At 40.5% G+C, this 23,304-nt stretch overlaps 1 protein-coding gene across 1 annotated transcript in view; it reads left to right on the top strand.

Moving 5' to 3' along the window:
* Positions 1–9,553, top strand: part of gabrb3 (gamma-aminobutyric acid type A receptor subunit beta3) — a 10,385-nt gene extending 832 nt beyond the window's left edge. The window contains exons 2-5 of the mRNA XM_034081221.1: positions 2,939–3,091; positions 7,093–7,337; positions 7,916–7,996; positions 9,043–9,553. Coding sequence (XP_033937112.1) covers positions 2,939–3,091; positions 7,093–7,337; positions 7,916–7,996; positions 9,043–9,378 — 815 coding nt within the window. The 3' untranslated portion in view covers positions 9,379–9,553. The remainder of the gene's footprint in view (positions 1–2,938; positions 3,092–7,092; positions 7,338–7,915; positions 7,997–9,042) is intronic.
* Positions 9,554–23,304: the final 13,751 nt, after the last annotated feature.

The raw sequence follows: 23,304 nt of genomic DNA on the forward strand, positions 1-23,304 counted from the left end.
CAAGGTTACAGGTGCGTGTGCTCAGTCAGGGACAGCATGCACTGATAAACTGGGTCAAGGTTATGGACCTTGGAACATATTTCCCCAACAGGTACAAATGTGTTAGGGATGATATTTAAGGTTTTACATGAAGCCCCCTAAGTATCAGAAGATGTGTTTTCCTGCAGACTCTGTGTACACCATAGGCTTTCCCGTTTAAAATATATACAGAAGTGGTGTTAGATCAGTACAGGAACTCATTGAGGAGTTTACTCTGGTTTTACATGGGACACAAACAGCATCTATGGGTTAAAATACAGTGTTTAATAATAATAAAGCATTTTATTTATATAGCGCTTTTCACAACTCAAAGACGCTTGACAGTATGAGGGAGGGTAGACAAACAAGGACAGGCAAACAAGTAAGTATAGTAAAATAAAAAAATAATAAAATAAATAGTAAATGGTGTTTAGTACCTGTAATGCTCCTTATTAAATGTTAAAGTGTCTGCAGACAGCCCTTAGTGTTTATCTGCATCAAGATTTGACCCTGATTGTCACGAGCTCTAATAGCCCGATTATGTCCTCAGAAATGTTCCAACATTATCCATGCCTGGAGGAATAATCGAGTGTTTGTAATACAAGAGAATCATTTATGCTGTCGGCCCTCATGCATACATTACACGTCACGCAGTAGCTCGCAAGCCACGCCCACGAAGGCGGAGGTCAACTGCGGATTTCACGGCAGCAAATTCAAAACTCATCAAATTAGTTGCTATTCCAACATCTTTTGATATGGGTTTCAATGGACAATTTTGGTCATTACTATATGTATTAGCATAACAGATCATGCACAGGCACACACTCTCACGGGGTCTTTAAGTACAGGCCCCATTCCTTTATCATTAGCTTGAAGTGGGTTCAAAGGGGTCATGGTATACAAATCCCATCATGTTTTTAACTTTAGCGTTTTAAGAAATGAATCATCTGAGTTAGTCAAATTCAAGGAATAGTTTGGGATTTTCAACTAACTCTCATGTCACAACGCTGAAGTTGGCTTCCGATTCAGAGCATCCGATTCGGCAGTTAAGGGGAAAGTTAAGGGACATTTAATTTACAGCGATGAGCGAACAATCCTCCGTGTTTGAACCTCTTAATTTACTGCATAGCCGATTTATTTGGACTGGATTATCCCAGAGAGGCTAAAGATTCTTTATAACACAGTTTGAGATTTGTGAAACCTTTATTCTATTTGTGAAAGTGGTCCAGGACCCTGGTATTAACTAGGTTGCTAGTGGAGCCTCGCTACGGCGAAACTGTTACGTGATTACACTGTAGGTGCGCCGCGTTTGGGGGTGCGGGGGGATGCAAGTGTAGCGTGCGTTGGGTGTTACATTTACAAGTTTCCGCCAACAGATGGGGGGTTGATGAGTCTAGGTCTAGTGGTTTTCAGATCAGGACCTGGTCTAATGTGGTCTACATGTAAAAAAAAAAGCACTGAAATCTCCCTTGTTTGTATTTTTACAAATAGAATAAAGGTTTCACAAATCTCAAACTGGGTTATAAAGAATCTTTAGACTCTCTGGGATAATCCAGTCCAAATAAATCGGCTATGCAGTCATTTAAGAGGTTCAAACACGGAGGATTGTTCGCTCAGCGCTGTAAATTAAATGTCCCTTAACTTTCCCCTTAACTGCCGAATCGGATGCTCTGAATCGGAAGCCAACTTCAGCGTCGTTCTCATGTCTGTACTTTAAAACCACAGTACACACAGCTACCGCAGCTAGCCGCTATTTAGCTTCAATATTATCCTTGTTTATTTATCGTACAGGGGTGAGAGTGGTGGAAAAAATTATCAATGAAAATGTTCAGAAATACCCTTTTTCACATTTGCTCTCTTGCATAGAGTAAGACGAGAAGGTTAATACCACCCTCACTTTACCTATTTCTTTAAGTATGTAGACTATTGCATTATTGACATATTAGTAAGTAATGTTAATTGGGTTGAAGCCAAAGATAAAGATAACGTTTATAACTAACTAACTAACTCCCATGTCTGTACAATGAAAACATGTACCACAGTTTTCCACAGCCGATTAGCTTGAATGTAGCTTCAATATTAGCCTTGTATTTAACAAACAGGGCAATTAGTGTGTGTGTGTGTGTGTGTGTGTGTGTGTGTGTGTGTGTGTGTGTGTGTGTGTGTGTGTGTGTGTGTGTGTGTGTGTTGGTGTGTGTGTTGTGTGTGTGTGTGTGTGTGTGTGTGTGTGTGTGTGTGTGTGTGTGTGTGTGTGTGTGTGGACTAGCATTACTATACTTGTGGGGACCTAAATCTGTTTACATAGTCACGTGTGGGGACAAATTGGAGGTCCCCATAAGGGGGATCATTAATTTTAGGGTGAAGACTTGGTTAGGTTTAGGATTGGGGTTAGGGTAAGGTTAAGGTTAAGGGTTAGGCATGTGTTGGCTTATGGTTAAGGTTAGGATAACTCTCCAGGAAATGCATGCTAAGTCAATGTAATGTCCCTGAAGTGATGTATACATGGCTTGTGTGTGTGTGTGTGTGTTGGTGTGTGGTGTGTGTGTGTGTGTGTGGTGTGTGGGTGTGTGGTGTGTGTGTGTGTGTGTGTGTGTGTGTGTGTTGTGTGTGTGTGTGTGGTGTGTGTGTGTGTGTGTGTGTGTGTGTGTGTGTGTGTGTGGCGATGTTTCATGCACACAGATAATCTCAAGGCAACATTTCATCAGTTAATTTGCAAGTTGAACTTGTCTTGTTTTCAAAGTGATGAAACCAGTTCTTGAATTAACGGAGGGATTCCATTTGTCTTCTTCTTCTTCTTCTTCTTCTTCTTCTTCTTCTTCTTCTTCTTCTTCTTCTTCTTCTTCTTCTTCTTCTTCTTCTTCTTCTTCTTCTTCTTCTTCTTCTTCTTCTTCTTCTTCTTCTTCTCCATCTTTACCTGCAGGTGCCTACCCTCGACTGTCTCTGAGCTTCAAGCTGAAGAGAAACATCGGGTACTTCATCCTGCAGACCTACATGCCCTCCATCCTCATCACCATCCTGTCCTGGGTTTCCTTCTGGATAAATTACGATGCCTCGGCTGCCAGAGTTGCATTAGGTACGATGTTTGACCTCCCCTCTACGGCTTCACCGTCACTCACATGTCCACAGTTTTCTAAACATTTGCAAGAAATTAACAATCGCTGTACACCGCGCATTTCACACTTGAGTTATGTAAGATGTGATTGATGGCATCCTGTCCCCTTAGAGATGGAGTGCAGTTGATTGAATGTTTGTGGAAGATCATGTCAAGTTCATGTGAGTTACCGCTCTGGGAGCTGAAGGGGTGATATGTGGGGTGTAGAGGCGATAAGCAGAGGATCTGACCTTTAAAAGTCTGTTTATTTATGATTATAAAACCGACAGAAAGTAACCCTTTCCTTACCGGTGTGAGGGAGGAGTCTCAGAGGTGTGTAGCCGAATGAAGAGCTTAACTTGATTATGTATTCTAAAGGTTCACCATGCATGTAAGGCCTTAGAGAAGGACATTGTTTTAGAGTTGAAGCCACACCAATATCTATTTTATATTGACAAAGGATCAAATGGTGTTTTTCAAGTGAAAAACGTTGCTCATGACAACAAAAAAAGCTAACGTTATAAAGGAACTACAGCACGGTGAGTAGAGACATTATTTCAGACTTCTAAGCAAAACACACAAAAAAGATTGACTTCAAGACCAGTGAACAAGAAGTGGCAAAAGGCTGATTCATGTTAGGGTTAAGGACTCATTCCTTCACCACTCTATTGTAAGTTATTAATGTTTTGATGGCTGCTCGATCACTTCATAACGGTTCTACCCAATCACTGGCAGCAGGGCGCGTCATGGCTATGCTTCAAAATAGCCAGATTAGCCACCTTGCTTCAGTGTCCCTGCATTTATGTTTCAGCACCACAACCAGTGTTGTGCTAGTTACTGAAAACCAGTAACTAGTTACCATTACTAGTTACTTCATTTAAAAAGTAACTCAGTTACTTTACCGATTACTTCCCCCAAAAAGTAATGCGTTACTGTGAAAAGTAACGTTTTAGTTACTTTAAAAAAAGGGCTCCCATTATATTAATGCCCTTATAGCCTTCATTTCAGTACTGTTATTGCATTGGAGAATAATACAATCTATTGATCAACTTGACATGCATTATATGCAATCTGGATAGCATCGATATTAGCTGGCTTTACATTTTTGTATATTCTTTCTCCAGGACATGCTATCATGCTAACTAGCTCCCTGAAAGCGGGTGACTCCACTGTAGCAATAGCCTGCATGTGTTACATACCGTGCAATAGCTTTATCGACTTTCCCCTGGCTAGCAGTCCCTTGGTTAAAATCCAGCCGCTGTTGCTTAGGTGCAGGTGGAGTGGCGTCGGCTGAGTCTCTGTGGTCTTAGCTACTAGCTTCGTCCCAGCATGTTGTTTTTGCAGATGTTTGAAGAGATTTGAATGACTGGTTTGGGCAGTAGATAGGCTCTTTGACCCGCCAGGACACAACTTACATTTAACTAAACGTTCTTTTCTTTGTGCTCGACAAAAGTGAAATAGTGAGAATATCTCCAGGTGGAGAAACTAGACTTGAGCTCCGCCGCCGCCATGACAGTCTTGTTAGTAAACAACACAAACACGCCCACAGCCCGTCTCCGCATGTGACACAGGAAGTATCTAAGTACATTTACTCAAGTACTGTACTTAAGTACAGTTCTCATCTCTGTTCACCTGGCTGTTGACTATATAAAAAAACTAACGCAGTAACGGAGTAACGCACCATGTAGTAACGGTAACTGAGTTACTGAATTTAAAAAGTAATGCGTTAGAGTATTAGTTACTGCCAAAAATAACGGCGTTACAGTAACGCGTTACTTGTAACGCGTTAGTCCCAACACTGACCACAACCCACGTATTATTTCAGCCCTAGTATTAGTTTAATGGCCATTCAAAAAAAACAAGATGCTTTTCATGCATTTTTGACCTCTTTTTACACTTTGGTTTTAAATATGAAACTTTTATGGTGTGTTACGTTCATGTGATGCATTAGGAGATCTAAGACTTTCCCTTTGGCCTGAGGACTGAAACAAAGAGGAGGCTCATTTCACCTCTGGAAAACACCCCGCCATCTCTAATGCATTCACCTCCGCCTTAATAGGAATCCTCATTGATCATGTGTTAGTAAGAAAGAGCCTGTTATTGCAGCATTCAGCTGTGATTCAGTAGATTATGTGACGTAAAGACGAATGTGATGCATTTTGAGAACGGTTTTACGATTTAAATCTCCTTAAGGTCGGACGCGTTCAGGTTTCAGCTCTAGCATTTACAGTTATTATCCAAATTCAATCACAGGTTTCCATTCTCTCTGCCATGATGGTAGTTTCGGTACCCTGAGGAACACTTGCAGTACACATATTAAAACCTCTAACAGCATTATTACATTTCCTTTTGCTGATGCTTTTATCCATAGCAACTTACAATAAAAACATGTATAAACAGTAGACAATTACTTTAAAATTGGCCTTTAGAGTTATGGTTCAGATTGTTTTAAGTGCAGTTACAGTCTTACCCTAACCCTAACTACACTATTGGTTGACTTTGTTGAGCACTATCTAATCCCCTTAAAACACAAAAGTCACACAATAACACAATGTAACCAAGCGATTGAGACAGACCAGCAACTGAAAGGTAAAATGACGGTTCTTCTCAATGGATTCTGGTGGATTTTCTGAAATTGTAGATAACAGCTTCAGTTTCCGTCAGAATTGGCCGTCTGACAGCTGGTGTGAAAATATTCCAATTTTAGCATACACTTTAAATGATAATCAACATTTGGAGCAAAGTTTACCAAACAGTTTTGCTAATGGATTGGGAATGGAAAGGGAAATTGACTATGATGATCGGAGTGTTTTAACAAATGTCCGTTATCATGTACAAGAGCTCATCTCAGTTCATACCTTTAGCCGATGTTACGTCAGAGAAAACAGTGAACTATATGTATGTATTATATTTCTATATTATATAAAATCTTCAGGTCTTGGTTGAGTAACCGTCTCCTCTGAGTTTTTCTCTTCTCTTTGTTCTGCAGAAATCGATGCAGTGCTCTTAACACCCCCACACACACTGTACCTCACTGTACAGAGCAACGGTTTTTCGTTACATTACGTAAGTCTGAGTGGACAGAAATAGACACACCGTCCAGGTCGGTGAGCCATCCAGGAGACACAAAAACAACTCAGACACATTTACTGTTGATGGTGCACATTATCGAGAGAACTGCTACACTGCTGTTTATCCTGCATCTGCTGAGTCTGTTCACTTCCTGCTAGATAAAGTCTTCAAACTCGACAAGGAGAGGCATCAACAAGCTTTCATCTGAACCCTTGTCGAGGCTTTATCCTTAGATTTTATGATCAGGTTTAATGGAGAACCTCGGCTGATTGAAATGCTTTGTGTTGAGACTTTGATAGTACCTCAGTGCTCTCTCTTAAAATGTCTGTAAGAGCCAGCACACGCTGTATTTTGTTTTAATCACTTCTGGCAGGTTTCATTTCATAATGAATGAATGCGGTGGTGGCGAAGTCGATAGGGACTTGGCTTGGCAACTGGAAGGTCACCAGTTCAAGTCCCGCCAAGACCAAGTGCTACCGAGGTGTCCCTGAGCAAGGCACCGTTCCCCACACTGCTCCCCGGGTGCCTCTCCTAACACTAGGATGGGTCAAATGCAGAGAAACAATTTCCCCACGAGGGATTAATAAAAGTCAATCTCATCTTATTTTATCTTAATCCAGTTCTTCTTCGTGTGTTGAAATCAGAATTTGGAAATATATTGATGCTAAAATAAAATGTGTTGGAGTGTATTGCATGAGCGTTTGAACAATGAATAAAATATAACTTTAACAAAAACCAAAATTCAAAGACATTTTGGCCAGGTTATTCTTACAATTTTTAGATCTGGATCGTCGTATTATGGTTAAACATCATCTGTATTTTTTCACGACCTAATTTTTTTTTTGTATTTCCGGGTTGATTTTGGTCTTTTAATTTACAACTGGGTGATTCTTTGTCTCATTTTCCTCCAGGGATCACCACTGTCCTGACCATGACTACCATCAACACCCATCTGAGAGAGACGCTGCCCAAGATCCCGTACGTGAAAGCCATCGACATGTACCTGATGGGCTGCTTCGTGTTCGTCTTCCTCGCTCTGCTGGAATATGCCTTTGTGAACTACATCTTCTTTGGAAGAGGCCCTCAGATGCAGAAGAGGCTGGCGGAGAGGGCGCAGAAGGCCAACAATGATCGGGAGAATTTAGACAGATCCAGGGTAAGAATAATTTTTAAAACACCAGAAAGTCAGGTTACCCAAAGAGAAGAACAGAAAAACAGTTTTTAAGAGTGCTTAGCAACCTTTTCACCTATCATAAATAAGAAACCCTTGACTTGTTATGCTCTATGTTATGCACTTAACTTGAGAAATGTCCGAGTTGGGTTAGCCAAGTGATCATAAGTCATTGTGTATGACAGCAATGCAATTTTCGTTTCACTTTTATAACGTAATAAGTCACTATATGATAATTTGTTGGTTTATTAGGTGAATTCATTGATCTGCTTTGGGGTACATTCGTAATATAAACATTAATACCTAATTTTGCACCTGGCTAGATGGTTCGTTGCACAATTCACAGCTTTAGGTTTCTCAGAATCACTTTCATATCCAAGAAAAATGTGTGTTGTACCCAAAATATCTAGCCATGAAATGAATTGTCAACACTGGACATTTCTGGTCGATACAGTGGAACAACTTCCTTCTCCTCCCCGTGTACTTAACGTAATGGTTCTCACCTGAATTCACCTGACCAAAGCTCAGACAGAGGGGTATCTCTTTGTGTTTCTCCTGGATAGTCCCTTCTGGAAGGAGGCAATTGCAAGTCTTCGTCTGTTAAACAGTCCAATCAGGTTCACGGGCGGCGCCCCTCACGCAGGGTGAGTGTCTGTCACTGCCTGTGGTGTCACATCTGTCAAATGTGTGACCTCCTAATCTAACAAAAACAACATATCTCATCACATCTTAACCTGCCATTTCTGTCAGAATCACCATATCATAAGAATATCATCCTCTTTAATATATTTGTAGTGTTTTATTGTGTTTAAGTGGAACAAAAATGGAACCAAACTACTGAACAGAGACATATTAAACAACGAGGGAAGTCCTGCCCCTTTTTGGAGTACCCTGAAATGCTTACTTTAGAAGCATAGTAACAAAAGACAAGGGACAAATCCTTTGTTTGTCCAGCCATGATTAAAACATGAAATAATTTAGTTTTATTATTATTATTTAAGTAAAGTCGCAGCTAGCTGTATCATAAAAGGGGTTAGAATTGTAATTAAAAATTGCAATTATTTCAATCTAATCTTATCCACAGCGCCATAGGAATAAAATCTTAGCTAAATAAAGTGGACTTTTTCACACAAGCAAATAAGAATGAAAGTATTTACTGAGTTTGACTTTTGCCTGTAAACTATGCACTATCAAATAATTGTTTTTATCAATCGATCAATGAAACCAAATCACGACTATAAGATTCCATTGACAGACGATAAACTATCATATCTTTTTATTCAAACTATCTCCCAGTCCAACATTAACATGAGGTCTGATATGGGCCTTAGCGTAGAAAGTGACTAGTGAGAGTAAGTAAATAAATATTCACCTTGTCACTTCCTCTCATGTCTCGTAACCACGCTGTTCGATGACTGTGTACATATTGTGCTTCTATTTTTGCCACCATGTCTGAATGATTTATAGATGTTTTTCAATGTGTTTTTGTGTGGGAAGCAGTAGCTGTCATGACATTAGTATTACAGCCAACCTTGAGTTTAGAAGTGATTTAACTTTGGGACAGGAAACCTGGTTCTGGAGGCCGTAATCTGTCAGCCTGCGAGACGGCGGCGGCTCGACGCTCGCTGCACATGTGTCATTAGTCACCGCAGCCTCATTTTTTAACTGCGCTCCTGTCTGTTGTGCTCAGGTCGACTCCCAGGAGAACATTTTACTGACAACCTTGGAGATCCACAACGAGGTGGGAGGGAATGAGATCACCACCAGGGTGTGCGAGACCCACAACTCTTCCTCCATGGTGTTCGACAACTCTGGGGTCCAGAAAAGGAAGCCGAGCGAACCGCGCTCCAGCCTGGAGAGGAACGTATATTCGAGGAGAACGCGTCTGCAGAGAAGAACCTCTCAGCTCAAAATCAAAATCCCAGACCTAACGGATGTGAACGCTATCGACAGAATGTCACGGATAATATTCCCCTTCAGCTTCTCCCTCTTCAACGTCATCTACTGGCTTTACTATGTCAACTAATGCACTGGTGTTTATTTTTTTAAACACACGTCTGTGTCATTTCTTTATGTGAAGAACATAATATTACACTTTTTTTATCATAGCGAGACTTTGATGAAAGAGACAAATTCACAGTCACAAGGATTTAACTACAGAAGATGTATTTTGCAAAGACTTTACTGAACTGTATCTCTGCTCTATGAAGAGCTGGGACATTGTATGTCTTTGCGGTATTATTTATGAGAGAGAATTTACTGCTTATACTTACTGCTTTAGGTTATGGGGTCGCTGTAATTCCATGTTTTGCTAATGGACAAGACAGCTGACAAAGACTCGAATCACTATTTTACTCTTATTACAGTCGCCTGTCAATCTGCACAAGGACAAATATTATCATGTGAGCATAGACTCTGAGTTTTTGGAAGGATTTGCAATGAAACTAGATTGATACGATTGTTCAAACATTTTGGGAAATTTTGCTTATTCCCTTTCTTGCAGAGTTAGATGAGAAGAATGGTAGCAATTTTCTTGATCTGCTTCCACCTATTATCCCCCCCTACAAAAATACCTCATGTTAAATTACAGAAAAGGAGGTCTAATGCCAGCAGTCAATTAGCTGAGCTTAGCCTAGCATAAAAAGTGAAGGCAAGGGAAAAACATTTTAGCGTAGCCTATTCCCTAAAATGTTGAAGTCTTACTTGAATTCGTTTTGGAGTCATTGACTGTTTTCAGGTTCTTTTGTAGTGGATACCGACACCGCTGAGTCTTTGCTCCAGTCGGGGTTAAACACTGAGTTCAGTTGTCCAACAGTAACTTTGATTTCAAAGCGGATGAAATCCATACCAGCATTTTATAAACATCTCGTCCTTGTTGAGGTGTTCTGTCATCCACAGCCAATATCAAAGGGATTATTTTGAATTTTTTGGAAATATTCTTCTTTGCGTTCTTACGATGAATTTCAAAGTCAGTTAGCTTTTTCCTTAGCTTAGCATAAAGGTTGGAGACAAGGGGAAAGATATAGCCAGTTTATGGCCTAATAAAACATCTAAAGCTAACTTTCAACCTTTTTAATCCCATTTGATAAACACAAATGTAAAACGTGCAATAGCTATTTCTTGGCCGAACAAAGAGATTTCCAGTACATGTCCTTTCTAGCACTTCTACGATTTGGGTATTGGCACAGAGCCAGGCTAGCTGTTTCCCTCTGTTTACAGTGTTTATGCTAAGCTAGGCAAATCTGCTGCTGGTTGGAGCCATAGATATATATATATATAAACACTATATGACTCACCCGCGCTGCTGGCCAATGGAGACCGACGTTGCCACATGGCGGCCATCTTGCCACAGGCAGCTCGCTCATTCATAACATTGTCTATGGTGCACCATTGAAATAACCGTAGATTGCTCAATTTTCAAACGGTTTGGTTTGTTATAAACTCATGATACTGCATACTTATAATTATAATCATGAACATTTTTTTTTCAACATGTCTTGTTGTCTCCTGTATCATAGCCATGCTAATAACGTTTATAATAAACCAAACCGTTTGTAAATCAGTCAAGATTTCACCGAGTTAAGAGTATTTGTGTGCAGATCACTCACTTCACAACAGCTGGAGCAGTAGTTGTTGACTGTGGCAAGATGGCCACCGGTGAGCTACGCTGGCGACTCCCCCTTGAGCCATCAAGTGTTTATATATATCCATGGTTGTAGCTTCACATGAATTGTCTTACTTCTAATGAGAAAGTGAATGAGAGTAGGCCTATTCCCCAAAATATCAAACCACTTATTTGACATTTACAGTCACCCGTTAACTGTTACATTTCAGTGTTCAATGTCATATATCCAACCAGTAGAAAATGTTTCTGTGACATGAGCGTTTATTCCCAATACTTTTATAGTAACATGTATTATCTTATCAGTTTACACTATTTCACTCTTTGTGCTTTCAGGACTTCTCTGTCTCAATCTTTTATTGATTTTGTGAAAAATGTATTCAATTCACATGCCGATTTCTTTTTTCTTGGACACCGCATGTTGGACCGTCACGTTGATTTGATCATTTCCATCCATTCTTGGTTCTCTGTGAAATGTAATGTACATACTGTAACTACACATTTTGTCTTCAGTTCACATGCATTACAAGCCTTTGTTGTCAGCAGTGTGATGCTCAGTGATTTTTTTGTCCTACTTCACACAACAATATATTCTCCTATTTGTGTTATAAATATAATAACAAAAACTGAAACGTTGACTTTAATCAAATGTACTATGTCAAGAGATTTCACATAACTGTCTTAGGTCTTACATTGGTTGCTGATTGGCTAATGGTTACACAAGACAAAACATCGTTATGACATCATAAAGTGGCCAAAATCTGATCAGCTCATTTTCAGACAGGTTTGTATAGAAATGGATCAAAAAGAGAGGGGGTCTTTTTTCCTGAAACTTTCAGAATCTCTTTCCACAGAGGGGACACATGTTGATGTAGAAGAGACATGAAGAAGAGGGGACACATGTTTATGTAGAAGAGACATGAAGAAGAGGGGACACATGTTGATGTAGAAGAGACATGAAGAAGAGGGGACACATGTTGATGTAGAAGAGACATGAAGAAGAGGGGACACATGTTGATGTAGAAGAGACATGAAGAAGAGGGGACACATGTTGATGTAGAAAAGACATGAAGAAGAGGGGACACATGTTGATGTAGAAGAGACATGAAGAAGAGGGGACACATGTTGATGTAGAAGAGACATGAAGAAGAGCGCATGTTGATGTAGAAGAGACATGGAGAAGAGGGGACACATGTTGATGTAGAAGAGACATGAAGAAGAGGGGACACATGTTGATGTAGAAGAGACATGAAGAAGAGGGGACACATGTTGATGTAGAAGAGACATGAAGAAGAGGGGACACATGTTGATGTAGAAGAGACATGAAGAAGAGGGGACACATGTTGATGTAGAAGAGACATGAAGAAGAGGGGACACATGTTGATGTAGAAGAGACATGAAGAAGTGGATTTTGCATAATAGGTGACCTTTAATACAATTGCTTTCAACTTTCCTAAAACAGTTATGTGAAATTTGTTGACATAAAACCTTTAATAAAAATCATCGTTTCATTTTCAGCGTAGATGAAGTGAAGTGCTACAAGTGATGAAGGAATATGTTTTTTTTTATCCGTGTCTCCAAAGCAACCACTGTTGGCACACGGCTCGCTGCGCACCATCTGCACCATCTGCACCGCCTGGTTGAGCGGCTCGCGGCGCGTAGGAGTGACACCACCTGTCAGAAGTCTCGCTCAGCGACGCCCGTGTGCAGCCGCCTGATGGAGCCCAGCATCCTGTCACAAATCAAACCAAAACGCACAACTAATGAACCAGGCTTCATATTTCTGATGTTTCTGCTGTGTGTCCTGAACAAAATATACAAAAGAGGACAGATTTAAATATTCTCTCAATCCTTCAGCCCTTCTCTAGTGAGCATTCATACGTGGGCAATAAACTGATGTAAGAAGTGATGTAGTAAGATACATTGGAAGTAATACATACAAAAAGGAGGCTGATTTTCCTTATTCAAATACCACTTTATCAAATAAAAATAACAAAAGACAGAAAAACACTAAAAGCTAAATCCATTTAAAGAGTACAAACGCTGATATCCACCATATTTAAATGAGACTTTTCACTTAAAAACACATGTAAGCCACATGAGGATAACATTTAGAAAAGTCATAGGATCCTGAGAGTCAGTAAGATTCCTATTTAGAGGAACATGAATGTCTCGACCAAAGTTCATGCCAATTCATCAAACAATTGTCGAGATATTCACATTTGAAGCAACCAGCATTGCTAGCGTGGCATACAGAAATTCACTTAAATTGGCGCTGATATCTGAAATCTACTTCACAACCCAAAGATATGGTCAGAAATAAACCCGGCTGTGTTCCCACCTTTCATATATCATGTGTTATTTACTGTTACAGCATAATAAAGTCAAAGCATAAATGATATCTTCCTGCAAGAGGCAATCTTCCTGTCGGACCTCGTCAGCAGAAACACACTGAAGGACTATAACAGAGACATGATGGCTGTTTTATTATACAATATGAGTACCGACGATAGGGAGGTCACAGCGGATCTCAAATCCCCAACACTGGTATCATTTTCATAAACCGCAAGTCAACAGTAATCCTTTAGTTATCTGCATACATTTGTTAACACTCGGCTGTTTTATATTCAGACCAACATTCGTCATTGTAATATAGTTTCTGCCTCTTCTTGTTCCTCGTGTTAAAGTTGGGATTGTTGCAGTGTGGGATTTGTGGATTTGTCTGCATGATATGCAGCAGCTGCAATAATTCAAATGGAAAATTGCATGTGATTTATAGTCACACATTTCATAAATGTTAAGCAGGTGTGTGTGTGTGTGTGTGTGTGTGTGTGTGTGTGTGTGTGTGTGTGTGTGTGTGTGTGTGTGTGTGTGTGTGTGTGTGTGTGTGTGTGTGTGTGTGTGTGTGTGTGTGTGTGTGTGTGTGTGTGTGTGTGTGTGTGTGTGTGTGTGTGTGTGTGTGTGTGTGTGTGGTCTAGCATTACTATACTTGTGGGGACCTAAATCTGTTTACATAGTCACGTGTGGGGACTCGCCTCCCTTATGGGGACAAATTGGAGGTCCCCATAAGGGGGATCATTAATTTTAGGGTGAAGACTTGGTTAGGATTTTGTTTAGGGTTAGGGTTAGGGAAAGGTTAAGGGTTAGGGTTAGGGTTAGACATGTGTTGGTTATGGTTAAGGTTAGGATAAGTCTCCAGGAAATGCATGTAAGTCAATGTAATGTCCCCTGAAGTGATGTATACATGGTATGTGTGTGTGTGTGTGTGTGTGTGTGTGTGTGTGTGTGTGTGTGTGTGTGTGTGTGTGTGTGTGTGTGTGTGTGTGTGTGTGTGTGTGTGTGTGTGTGTGTGTGTGTGTGTGTGTGTGTGTGTGTGTGTGTGTGTGTGTGTGTGTGTGTGTGTGTGTGTGTGTGTGTGTGTGTGTGTGTGTGTGTGTGTGTGTGCTTTACATTATGATGATGTGACTGTCTTACATCAGCATGACATCTGGATTCTTCTGCTCTAAATGTCTCAGTTCTGGAGCCAGGTGAGATTAATCGGCCAACTGGATGAAACGGCTTGCTGGAAGTAATGACTAATAACCATTGATGAATCAGGAATATTGTACTGTGCATTCAGCACTCCATATTGGCTGTGTCCTGATTCGGTACTTTGCTTAGTGCACTGCCTTGTGTCCTTCTGCTGTGCCCTTAGATGATGATCTATTAGCTAGCTCAACGTCATCATTGGTGAAGTAATGGGTAATGAATGCTAAAACCTGGAAATTATGATAATTTGACCACACTAGAAGTCAATGGTTTTTACAGGTGTTTTTCATCAATATATTATAGGTTTCAGATACAAAACACGCTCGAAATACCAAACAGATCATTGTAGCATCCCGTAATCCCCTCTGTTTCAGCCCTGTTTCCAAAGTGCTGATTCTCTGTCTGTTACTTGATGAAAGTAAGGAGCCCCTCCCCACGCCCCTCTGAGAGAGACTTGGTTACAAAGAACTCAATGGTGCTCTAGGAGGAGATTCAGGTGATAAGGTGGGGGGGGTTACCTTGGTTGCTGATTGGCTAATGGTTACACGAGACAATAGGCGCTTTCACACCGGAGTACTTTTCCCAGGAATAGTACCGATAGTTCTTGGGATTTTGCTTTCACAACAAAAAGATCTGGAACTAGAACCCAGTTAATACAAATCTTTTCACCCCCTTTTCAGCCCCTGCTAGAGAGGCGGTACTTTCCTGGGGAGGAAAAAATTCACATTTCTGATTGGCTGATCGAATTGCAAACCACGCCCCGTAAAACTCAGAAAAGTTTTGTGAAGCCGCCATTTTATTTGCCTGCATTAGCATAATTAGCATGAACCCAGCGCACAAACGGAGAGAGACTAACTTATGGCAACACAAAATAAAGCGTGGGAGTGGTGGAGTGATGAGGAGGTGTTAGGGCTTCTGGCGATTTACCCGGGGCTTCGGGTGGCGATTTACTGCCACCCGAAGTCCAGGAGTCCAGGGGGCTCCGGGACTTCGGGAGGCAGTATACGCCGTGAAGTTGTTTGCGGCCTGCCAGTAAACCCAAAGCAGAAGAAGAAGAAGTGACGTCAGAGATTATTATCTGTAATAATTAGGGATGCACGATAATTATCGGGCCGATAATTATCGTGCATCCCTAATTATTACAGTCCGATATTAGGAATTATGACGTCATCCCGATAAACCCGATACCAGTATTAATAGCCCCGATAATATACAATATATTTTTTGGATAAAAAAAAAGAAAAAAATACTGCGGGTGGATTGGGATGAGGGGCGCTTGTTTTTCACTCGGCTCCTCCCATTTTGCCAGTACTGTGGTATTAGTGGTTTAGGAAGAGGGGAGTTCTTCACAAATCCAGCGCTCCCTAATACTTCGAACCTGATCAGTCACCTGAAACATCGGCATCGCTACGATGGTGTGTTAAAAGCGTACGAAGACAATAATACAATACAAAGTGTGTGTGTGTGTGTGTGTGTGTGTGTGTGTGTGTGTGTGTGTGTGTGTGTGTGTGTGTGTGTGTGTGTGTGTGTGTTTGTGTGTGTGTGTGTGTGAGCGCATGCGCGCGCGTTGGAGCTATGTGCAACTCAAGGCATATGCTCGAACCGGAGCTGCCTGGATGCTGCAATCATGTTGCGCACTATCCGTGCTGAGTGTGCTGACTTCTCCTACAATGTCCCACTGTCTGGCTTCCTGCATAAAGTCAAGTGCTCGGCGCAGTTGTGGCGAAATGTCGCTCTTCTGTTTTCATTTAAACAGCTCCTTATATCCGTTAGCGCAGCTAGCTAGCACCAGATGCTAACAACAACAATGAACGTAAGGTCTCTCTCTCGCTCGCTCGGGCCACACATACACACACCCTCCCGGTCCTCCCGATGGCCAGTCGGTGCCTGCCGGTGAGCGTGGAAGTGTGGTCTGCTGCAAGCGGGCGGCAGGAGCGGGGCTGTCAGCATCAGCTTGCAGAATGTATTTTAAACTCGATGCGCTCTGAAACTACGTTGCGGCCGAGGAAAATAAATACACATGCGTTAATCGCGTTAAAATAATTAGTGGCGTAAAACATTTTTTCTTATCGGTATCGGTCTTGAGAAGCAGGGAGTTATCGGTATCGGTTTCAAAAACCCAATATCGTGCATCCCTAGTAATAATCTAATCATTGCACTACTCTATAGGTGGCGATCAAAGGAAGTGAGGCATGTAGAATTTACCACAGTAATGAGTTTGCTGAGACCTAAATTGTGGTAACTGTTGTTATTGAATCCCTTTTAGAGTTGGCATGCTTCACATGAGGCTCCTCTGATGAGTCTCTGAGGATGAACTATTCTCAAATAACACTTTGCTGAGGATTTTACTTTATAATTTCTAACAGGCAGACTGTCAGATGGTGGGCGTAAGTGTCACTCAGAAAAATCAGACTGTACATATTTGTTCACTAATTGCATGTAAACCAGTTGCATCAGATGGTAGAAGTAGAACATACATTCTCGTGCAAAATAAGGTGTTTTGAATGCAAAACACAGATAGTTCCTGTCTGTTCCTCACCTCCATGTCTTCAGAGCCTCACCTAGTAATGAACCTCAGTGTGTGTGTGTGTGTGTGTGTGTGTGTGTGTGTGTGTGTGTGTGTGTGTGTGTGTGTGTGTGTGTGTGTGTGCGTGCGTGCGTGCGTACGTGCGTGCGTGCGTGTGTGTGTGTGTGTGTGTGTGTGTGTGTGTGTGTGTGTGTGTGTGTGTGTGTGTGTGTGTGTGTGTGTGTGTGTGTGTGTGTGTGTGTGGGTGTGTGTGGGGTGGGTGGCTGGGTGTGTGTGGGTGTGTGCGTGTGTGTGTGTGTGGTCTAGCATTACTATACTTGTGGGGACCTAAATCTGTTTACATAGTCACGTGTGGGGACTCGCCTCCCTTATGGGGACAAAATGGAGGTCCCCATGAGGGGAATCATTAATTGTAGGGTGAAGACTTGGTTAGGGTTAGGGTTAGGGTTAGGCATGTGTTGGTTATGGTTAAGGTTAGGATAAGTCTCTAGGAAATGCATGTAAGTCAATGTAATGTCCCCTGAAGTTGTACACGGTGTGTGTGTGTGTGTGTGTGTGTGTGTGTGTGTGTGTGTGTGTGTGTGCGTGCGTGCGTGCGTGCGTGCGTGCGTGTGTGTGTGTGTGTGTGTGTGTGTGTGTGTGTGTGTGTGTGTGTGTGTGTGTGTGTGTGTGTGTGTGTGTGTGTGTGTGCAATGAAAGCAATAAAGGAAACAAGCCGGGACACTGAGGGAGATAATGAGAGCAAGGCAATAATACATCTTCTCTAGGCATAATGAGACAGGCAGTTTGAATGACTGTAAATTCACATGGGATAATTAATCTTAATGAGCGATATTAAAACTGGAGGCGGGGGCATCAATCCCCCGACCAACAGCAAGGGAGAAGCATCTGAGAAATAGTGTAATATTGAAATCTGCAGAAGCACAATCATGCATGAGAGAAGTCCAGCATGTTTAGGGTTATTCAATGTGGAAAAAAGCGACTTGTAGAAACAATATTCCTGAAAAGATTAAAAACAGGCTGCTTATAAAATACAACTAAAAAATCAGGGGTAAAAAGACAACAGATCTTTTTACTGCTCGATTTTTGATGGCTCTTTTTGTACATGGTGATTTTTGACATTTTTCACACACAGTCCATCACCGGCTGCTGTTGCTAGGAGATTTGTGATCTGACTGTCACAAGGATTGGCTTCATACTGCTTTAATACAGCTCCAAACATCATCCGTAAATTCCCAAAAATGCATTATTTGGATAAACGTATCATGTATTGATAATCTAAATGGATAGCTTCTCAACTTGGATAAGTGTTAGTTCTTAATAGCAGTCAATTCAGAACTTTAAAAAAGTTCCTTTGGCATTTAAAGGTTGATAAAGCTGGGGAAATTATCCAACATTATTGCAATTACTCTCTAACCAAAGTACCAACACATAATAAAGCAATATGGAAGCACCCTAGAGCAGCTAGCAGCAAATCGAAATAATAAAAGAAAAGTGAAGCAAAGCAAAGCAAGGCAACAAAAAAGCCCAATCATCACGTTGAATAAATAACAAATACATAAAGGCTTGAACGAAGGCTTTTTATGTCCTTATGTGACTTTTTGACCATCCTCTCTTGAAGACTATTAAACTGAGGAGAAAATAAATAACTCAGACACCTGAACTCATGACTTTCTGTGTTTTATTCGCTCCTCTCAGCTGCTGAAGTGACACCAGCTGTGGGCCCAGATGCTGCTGCGGCTGCATTTTCACCCCAGCACCGTAAGAATAGAAGAGAGCTGAAATGTAATATATTCTAATAAATGTGTCATATATAATTACTGAGTTATGTGATAACTATTAGCCCCTCCTTGGTGGTCCGGTAAAGCAAAATGATCTCAGTGTGTGTTTACTCTTGAACTCAAACAATTTGTAACCCCCCATAAGTCCTTGTTATATATAGACTGTGTGTGTGCATGCATATTTATGCATCGCAGAGTGTGAAATAATACGTTCTCCTATATCTGCTGCGGTCACACACTTACATGAACGCTTCATGGATGGTTCTTTAATCATAACTTATATCCTTATAAATGCTTTTACCCTTAGATGCATAAGTGGGTATTTTTTGACCCGGTGAGGTCGTTTTCTTAGAGTATCTTTGTAATTACATTTTTTTAACATTTGATATTCCAGCTATTCCTCCAAAAAACATGTTTTGGACATCATGCCACTCTAATTTTAAATGTTATACATTTTAAGAAATTGTAGATTTTGGATTTCTACCCAAGCTTCCATAAGTGGGTCAAAAATGACCCGCATGCATTTTCTATGGAATTTCTTTTTTTTTTTCAAAATGTAAAAAAAAAATATATATATATATATATAAAATATTTCTAGTGTGAACCAAAATGTAATACTAAATATTGTGATTTTTTTCTTAACCAAAATGACAAAAATGGCATAAAAACACATTTTCCTTTTGCATCTAAGGGTTAAACAAGATTCTGAAGCATAATACTGCTTTTGTATTGTTGTTATTCTATAAATTGTCAAATTATCTTATTATAAAGAATAAAATAAAATGTTTACATATAAATGTATGTAAACATTTTAATATGAACAAATATATATCAGAATCAGAATCAGAATACCTTTATTCGTCCCACAGAGGGGACATTTACATTTGTTCCAGCAGAAAAAGAGCCAAAGACAGCTTAATGTTTAACAAGAAGTATGCATAAAAAACAGAAACAAATATTAAAGAAATAAACACAATTTACCAAATACAAAAATACACAGCCTGTAACAGTTCTGAAGATGTATACATATCTTATTATAATAACAAAGTTGAGAGGAGTTCCCCAAGGACTGATTCTCGGGCCACTTCTGTTTAACATGCTCTCATTAAATACAATGAATTATAATGAAATCAATATCAGTGTTTAAACAAAAACGTATTATAACAAAATAAAATAATTAGGTGTTGTAGAAAAAAACAAATTACCAAGTGAATATGTGAAGTACCAAATCTACTTTGTATGTTAGAAACATTACATAGTAGAACATAAACATCTCCCCCTTCAGCAGAGGAATGTGAAAACATCTCTCTAGTGACAAACTTTGCATGGATACAATTCAGGATAGTCAAGGTCAGACACTTTATAATAAAACACATTACAGTGTAAACTTTACACTGTAATGTGTTTTATTATAAAGTGTCTGACCTTGACCAGGGGTGTCAAACTCAAATACACAGTGGACCAAAATAAAAAAAATGGGTACTAGTCGAGGGCCGGACTGGTTCAATGTTTATTGAAATGAACTTATTGAAATGAACTTATTGCACATATTAAACCTGAACTAACACAGCTTAAATTATTGCCTATAAAAACAACATTAAACATAAAATAATCAGTTGCATTCATTTCTCATGGCTCTATCTGCAGCTTTTCCCGAGTCATTTCTTATGATTACATTTCCCCACAGGCCGACAACAGCTTCAACAAAACTATTTCCCTCAAAGAGAAAACCAACATGCCCTGTTGTCGCGAGAAACAAAGTGCAGAAGGAAACATCCATTGAACTCAGTGTGCTGCTCTGTGATGCTAATTCAGATACTTGGCCTCTCATCTCGGGTGCAAGGTCATCAATGTTTGGGCTCAGGTTCTGAGCTGAGGAGACCCTCAGGATGGAGTGAAGGTGTGCGCGCAATATACCAGTGGGCCAGATCTAATAGAAATTAGAAATTATCTTGCGGGCCGAAATTAAATCCACCAAGGGCCTGATTTGGCCCCCGGGCCTTGAGTTTGACACATGTGGTGTAGAGTGTGGAGATGGGGACCTTTAGTTATCAATAACAGCTCTCCTAATTGATGAGTGTACATGCACCAGGATCCATACTGTCCCAATCAAATGAAGTCACTAATGGATTATTATTGTTATTATTATTATGAGTCACCTGAACATAAATAATGACTTGACAGTTAACAAATAACCTGTGCACAACATGTGACTTAAATACCAGATGGTGTGTGAGATATAACACATTTATCTTACTCTACATCCCGCTGCAGTGTGATTATTTAAGTTGTATTCATTTAGGATTCAGACTCCCATTATGCAGCAAAGGTTGACTTCTCCTTTTACACAGAAACATTAAAGCTGCAGTGGTTCGTGTTCGTGAACACAAAAACAAAAACACCCGTGCTTTTCAACTTCTTGTCAATTTCATGCTTGGGTTTGGAGAAAGGGCTTGGTAAGCAGTTGGTTCGCTCCAGAAAACTCGGCATTAGTTCAAGGTCAGCGACCGGGACTGTGATGACGGATCTTTTTTTATGAATTTCACACTCAATGCAGCAATGAAGAAACATCATCATTCATTGTAGAGTAGACTTTACTTGATTGAATTTAAATTTAAAGTACTGCAACTACTTTGCACATTGCTTCAGTAGCATATGTTTATTTAATGTTTTACTTATTCTGTATATTTAATATTTTTGTATTTTATAGATATTTTATTGATACATATTTTTCTACTATGGTACGTCTTTTTTATGTATTTATTTATTACAAGTTATTTGTCTTTTTTTTAATTGATTTTTGACTTGTGCAATGCTGTCAAAAAAAGTTCTTAATATAAACACAACGTCCCAAATCCACTGTTATATAGTTCCCCTTTTCCCTTTTCTTTACATCTATTTCATCCTTTAAAAGGTGTCTTTAAAGGTCCCATGTCATGGCCATTTCTACTGATCATAATTCCATTGTTGAGGTCTATAGAATATATTTACATTGTTCAATGTTCCAAACTCACATTGGTTTCTCACAGCATCTCTGTATAGTATGTGTATTCACTAAACGGCTTGTTGGAGCTCCTGCCCCCCCCCTCCCTGTGAGCCCACTGTGCTCTGATTGGTCAGCTCGCCCGCTCTGTTCTGATTAGTCAACCACCGTTACAGCGGAACATGACACCAGTAATGACAAACTAGATGGGAATGCTCCGTGGGGTCTGGGTGCCGTGTTGGCGGGACGTTGTGGGGCTCGCGGCTCCGCCCTTTGAGGCTCGAGGAGCGGACAGTGTGAGCTGGATTACTGGTGTCGTTTCCTGGTTGCTGCGTGGGGTCTGCGAGACAGCGAGTCACCGTGGAACTCAGCCTGAGCACACACACACACTCACAGCTGGCTGTGTGCCGAGATCCGCGGAGCCGCGGCTGAGAAAAGATAAGGCTCAGTGAGACTGTGTGTGTGAGGAGCCCCGCGGATTGGTCCATTTGGACCTGGGCATGGTTACGTCACTATACTCAGTAAGAAAACAATGAAAAAGAGAAATGTCCAACGAGGCGTTCTGGGGCAGCACAGACACGTTTTCTCTGTGTTAGAGTTGTACTCGCTACAGGGTGTACTTTGAGGGTTTGTGACTCTGCAGACCGTTTACATGCAGAAAAACCTTCATAACACAAGGGGACGGGTAAGAACCGGAAAAGCATGACATGGGACCTTTAAACACCTACTTTTACTATCCTAATATTTGACTTGAGTAGACTCAGAGTAACTCAGAGTAAATCTGTTTGTTTGCTAAAACTACAGGGGAATAACTAACACCAGTGTGATTTTGGTGAGATTATGACCATTCTGGCCAAAGTTATAGAGGTGGTGCAAAACTTCTGCAGCATTAACACCAGATTTAGAAGGACTCCTTTAGTATTTCACCGGATGAGCCAGGAGTAAATGGCTTTTGTTTTCTTAAACTTCCTTAATCACAGCTTGTTGTAACTCTGGCACAACAGTTTCCCTTGGGATAAATAAAGTCCTATCTTATCTTATGACATTTCCCACTTTTTCTCTTTTTACAATTGCAGAATCTATAAACTATCTTGACTCCCACTGCAATGACATTTTCTATTCTACATTGACATATCCACTCTGTATTTATGGAGCATTTAACTACGCATGTCTTGTGGTTTGTTTTAAAGCGCTCCATAAATAATTGTGATACCATTGTTATGTTATATTATATGTTATATTGTTACCATTGATACACAGTGTAATGTTGAAGTATCTTTATACACGCCTCGCTGCTGCTGTGATGTATTTCCTCTTTTCCCCTTTGCAATTGATTAGACATCTCAGAATGGAACCTCTTTGGACTCGGCCGTGCAGAGTCAGCAGTCTCCGGCCTTCATCCTCTTCATCGCCTCCTGCTTTTAACGATACACTCATTATTACAATCAGCAGTAAAGCCCAGGTCTTACAATCTGTTTTGCTTAGTGTGTGTGTGTGTGTGTGTGTGTGTG

The sequence above is a fragment of the Pseudochaenichthys georgianus genome, chromosome 4 (assembly GCF_902827115.2).
Source record: "Pseudochaenichthys georgianus chromosome 4, fPseGeo1.2, whole genome shotgun sequence".
Lineage (NCBI taxonomy): Eukaryota > Metazoa > Chordata > Actinopteri > Perciformes > Channichthyidae > Pseudochaenichthys > Pseudochaenichthys georgianus.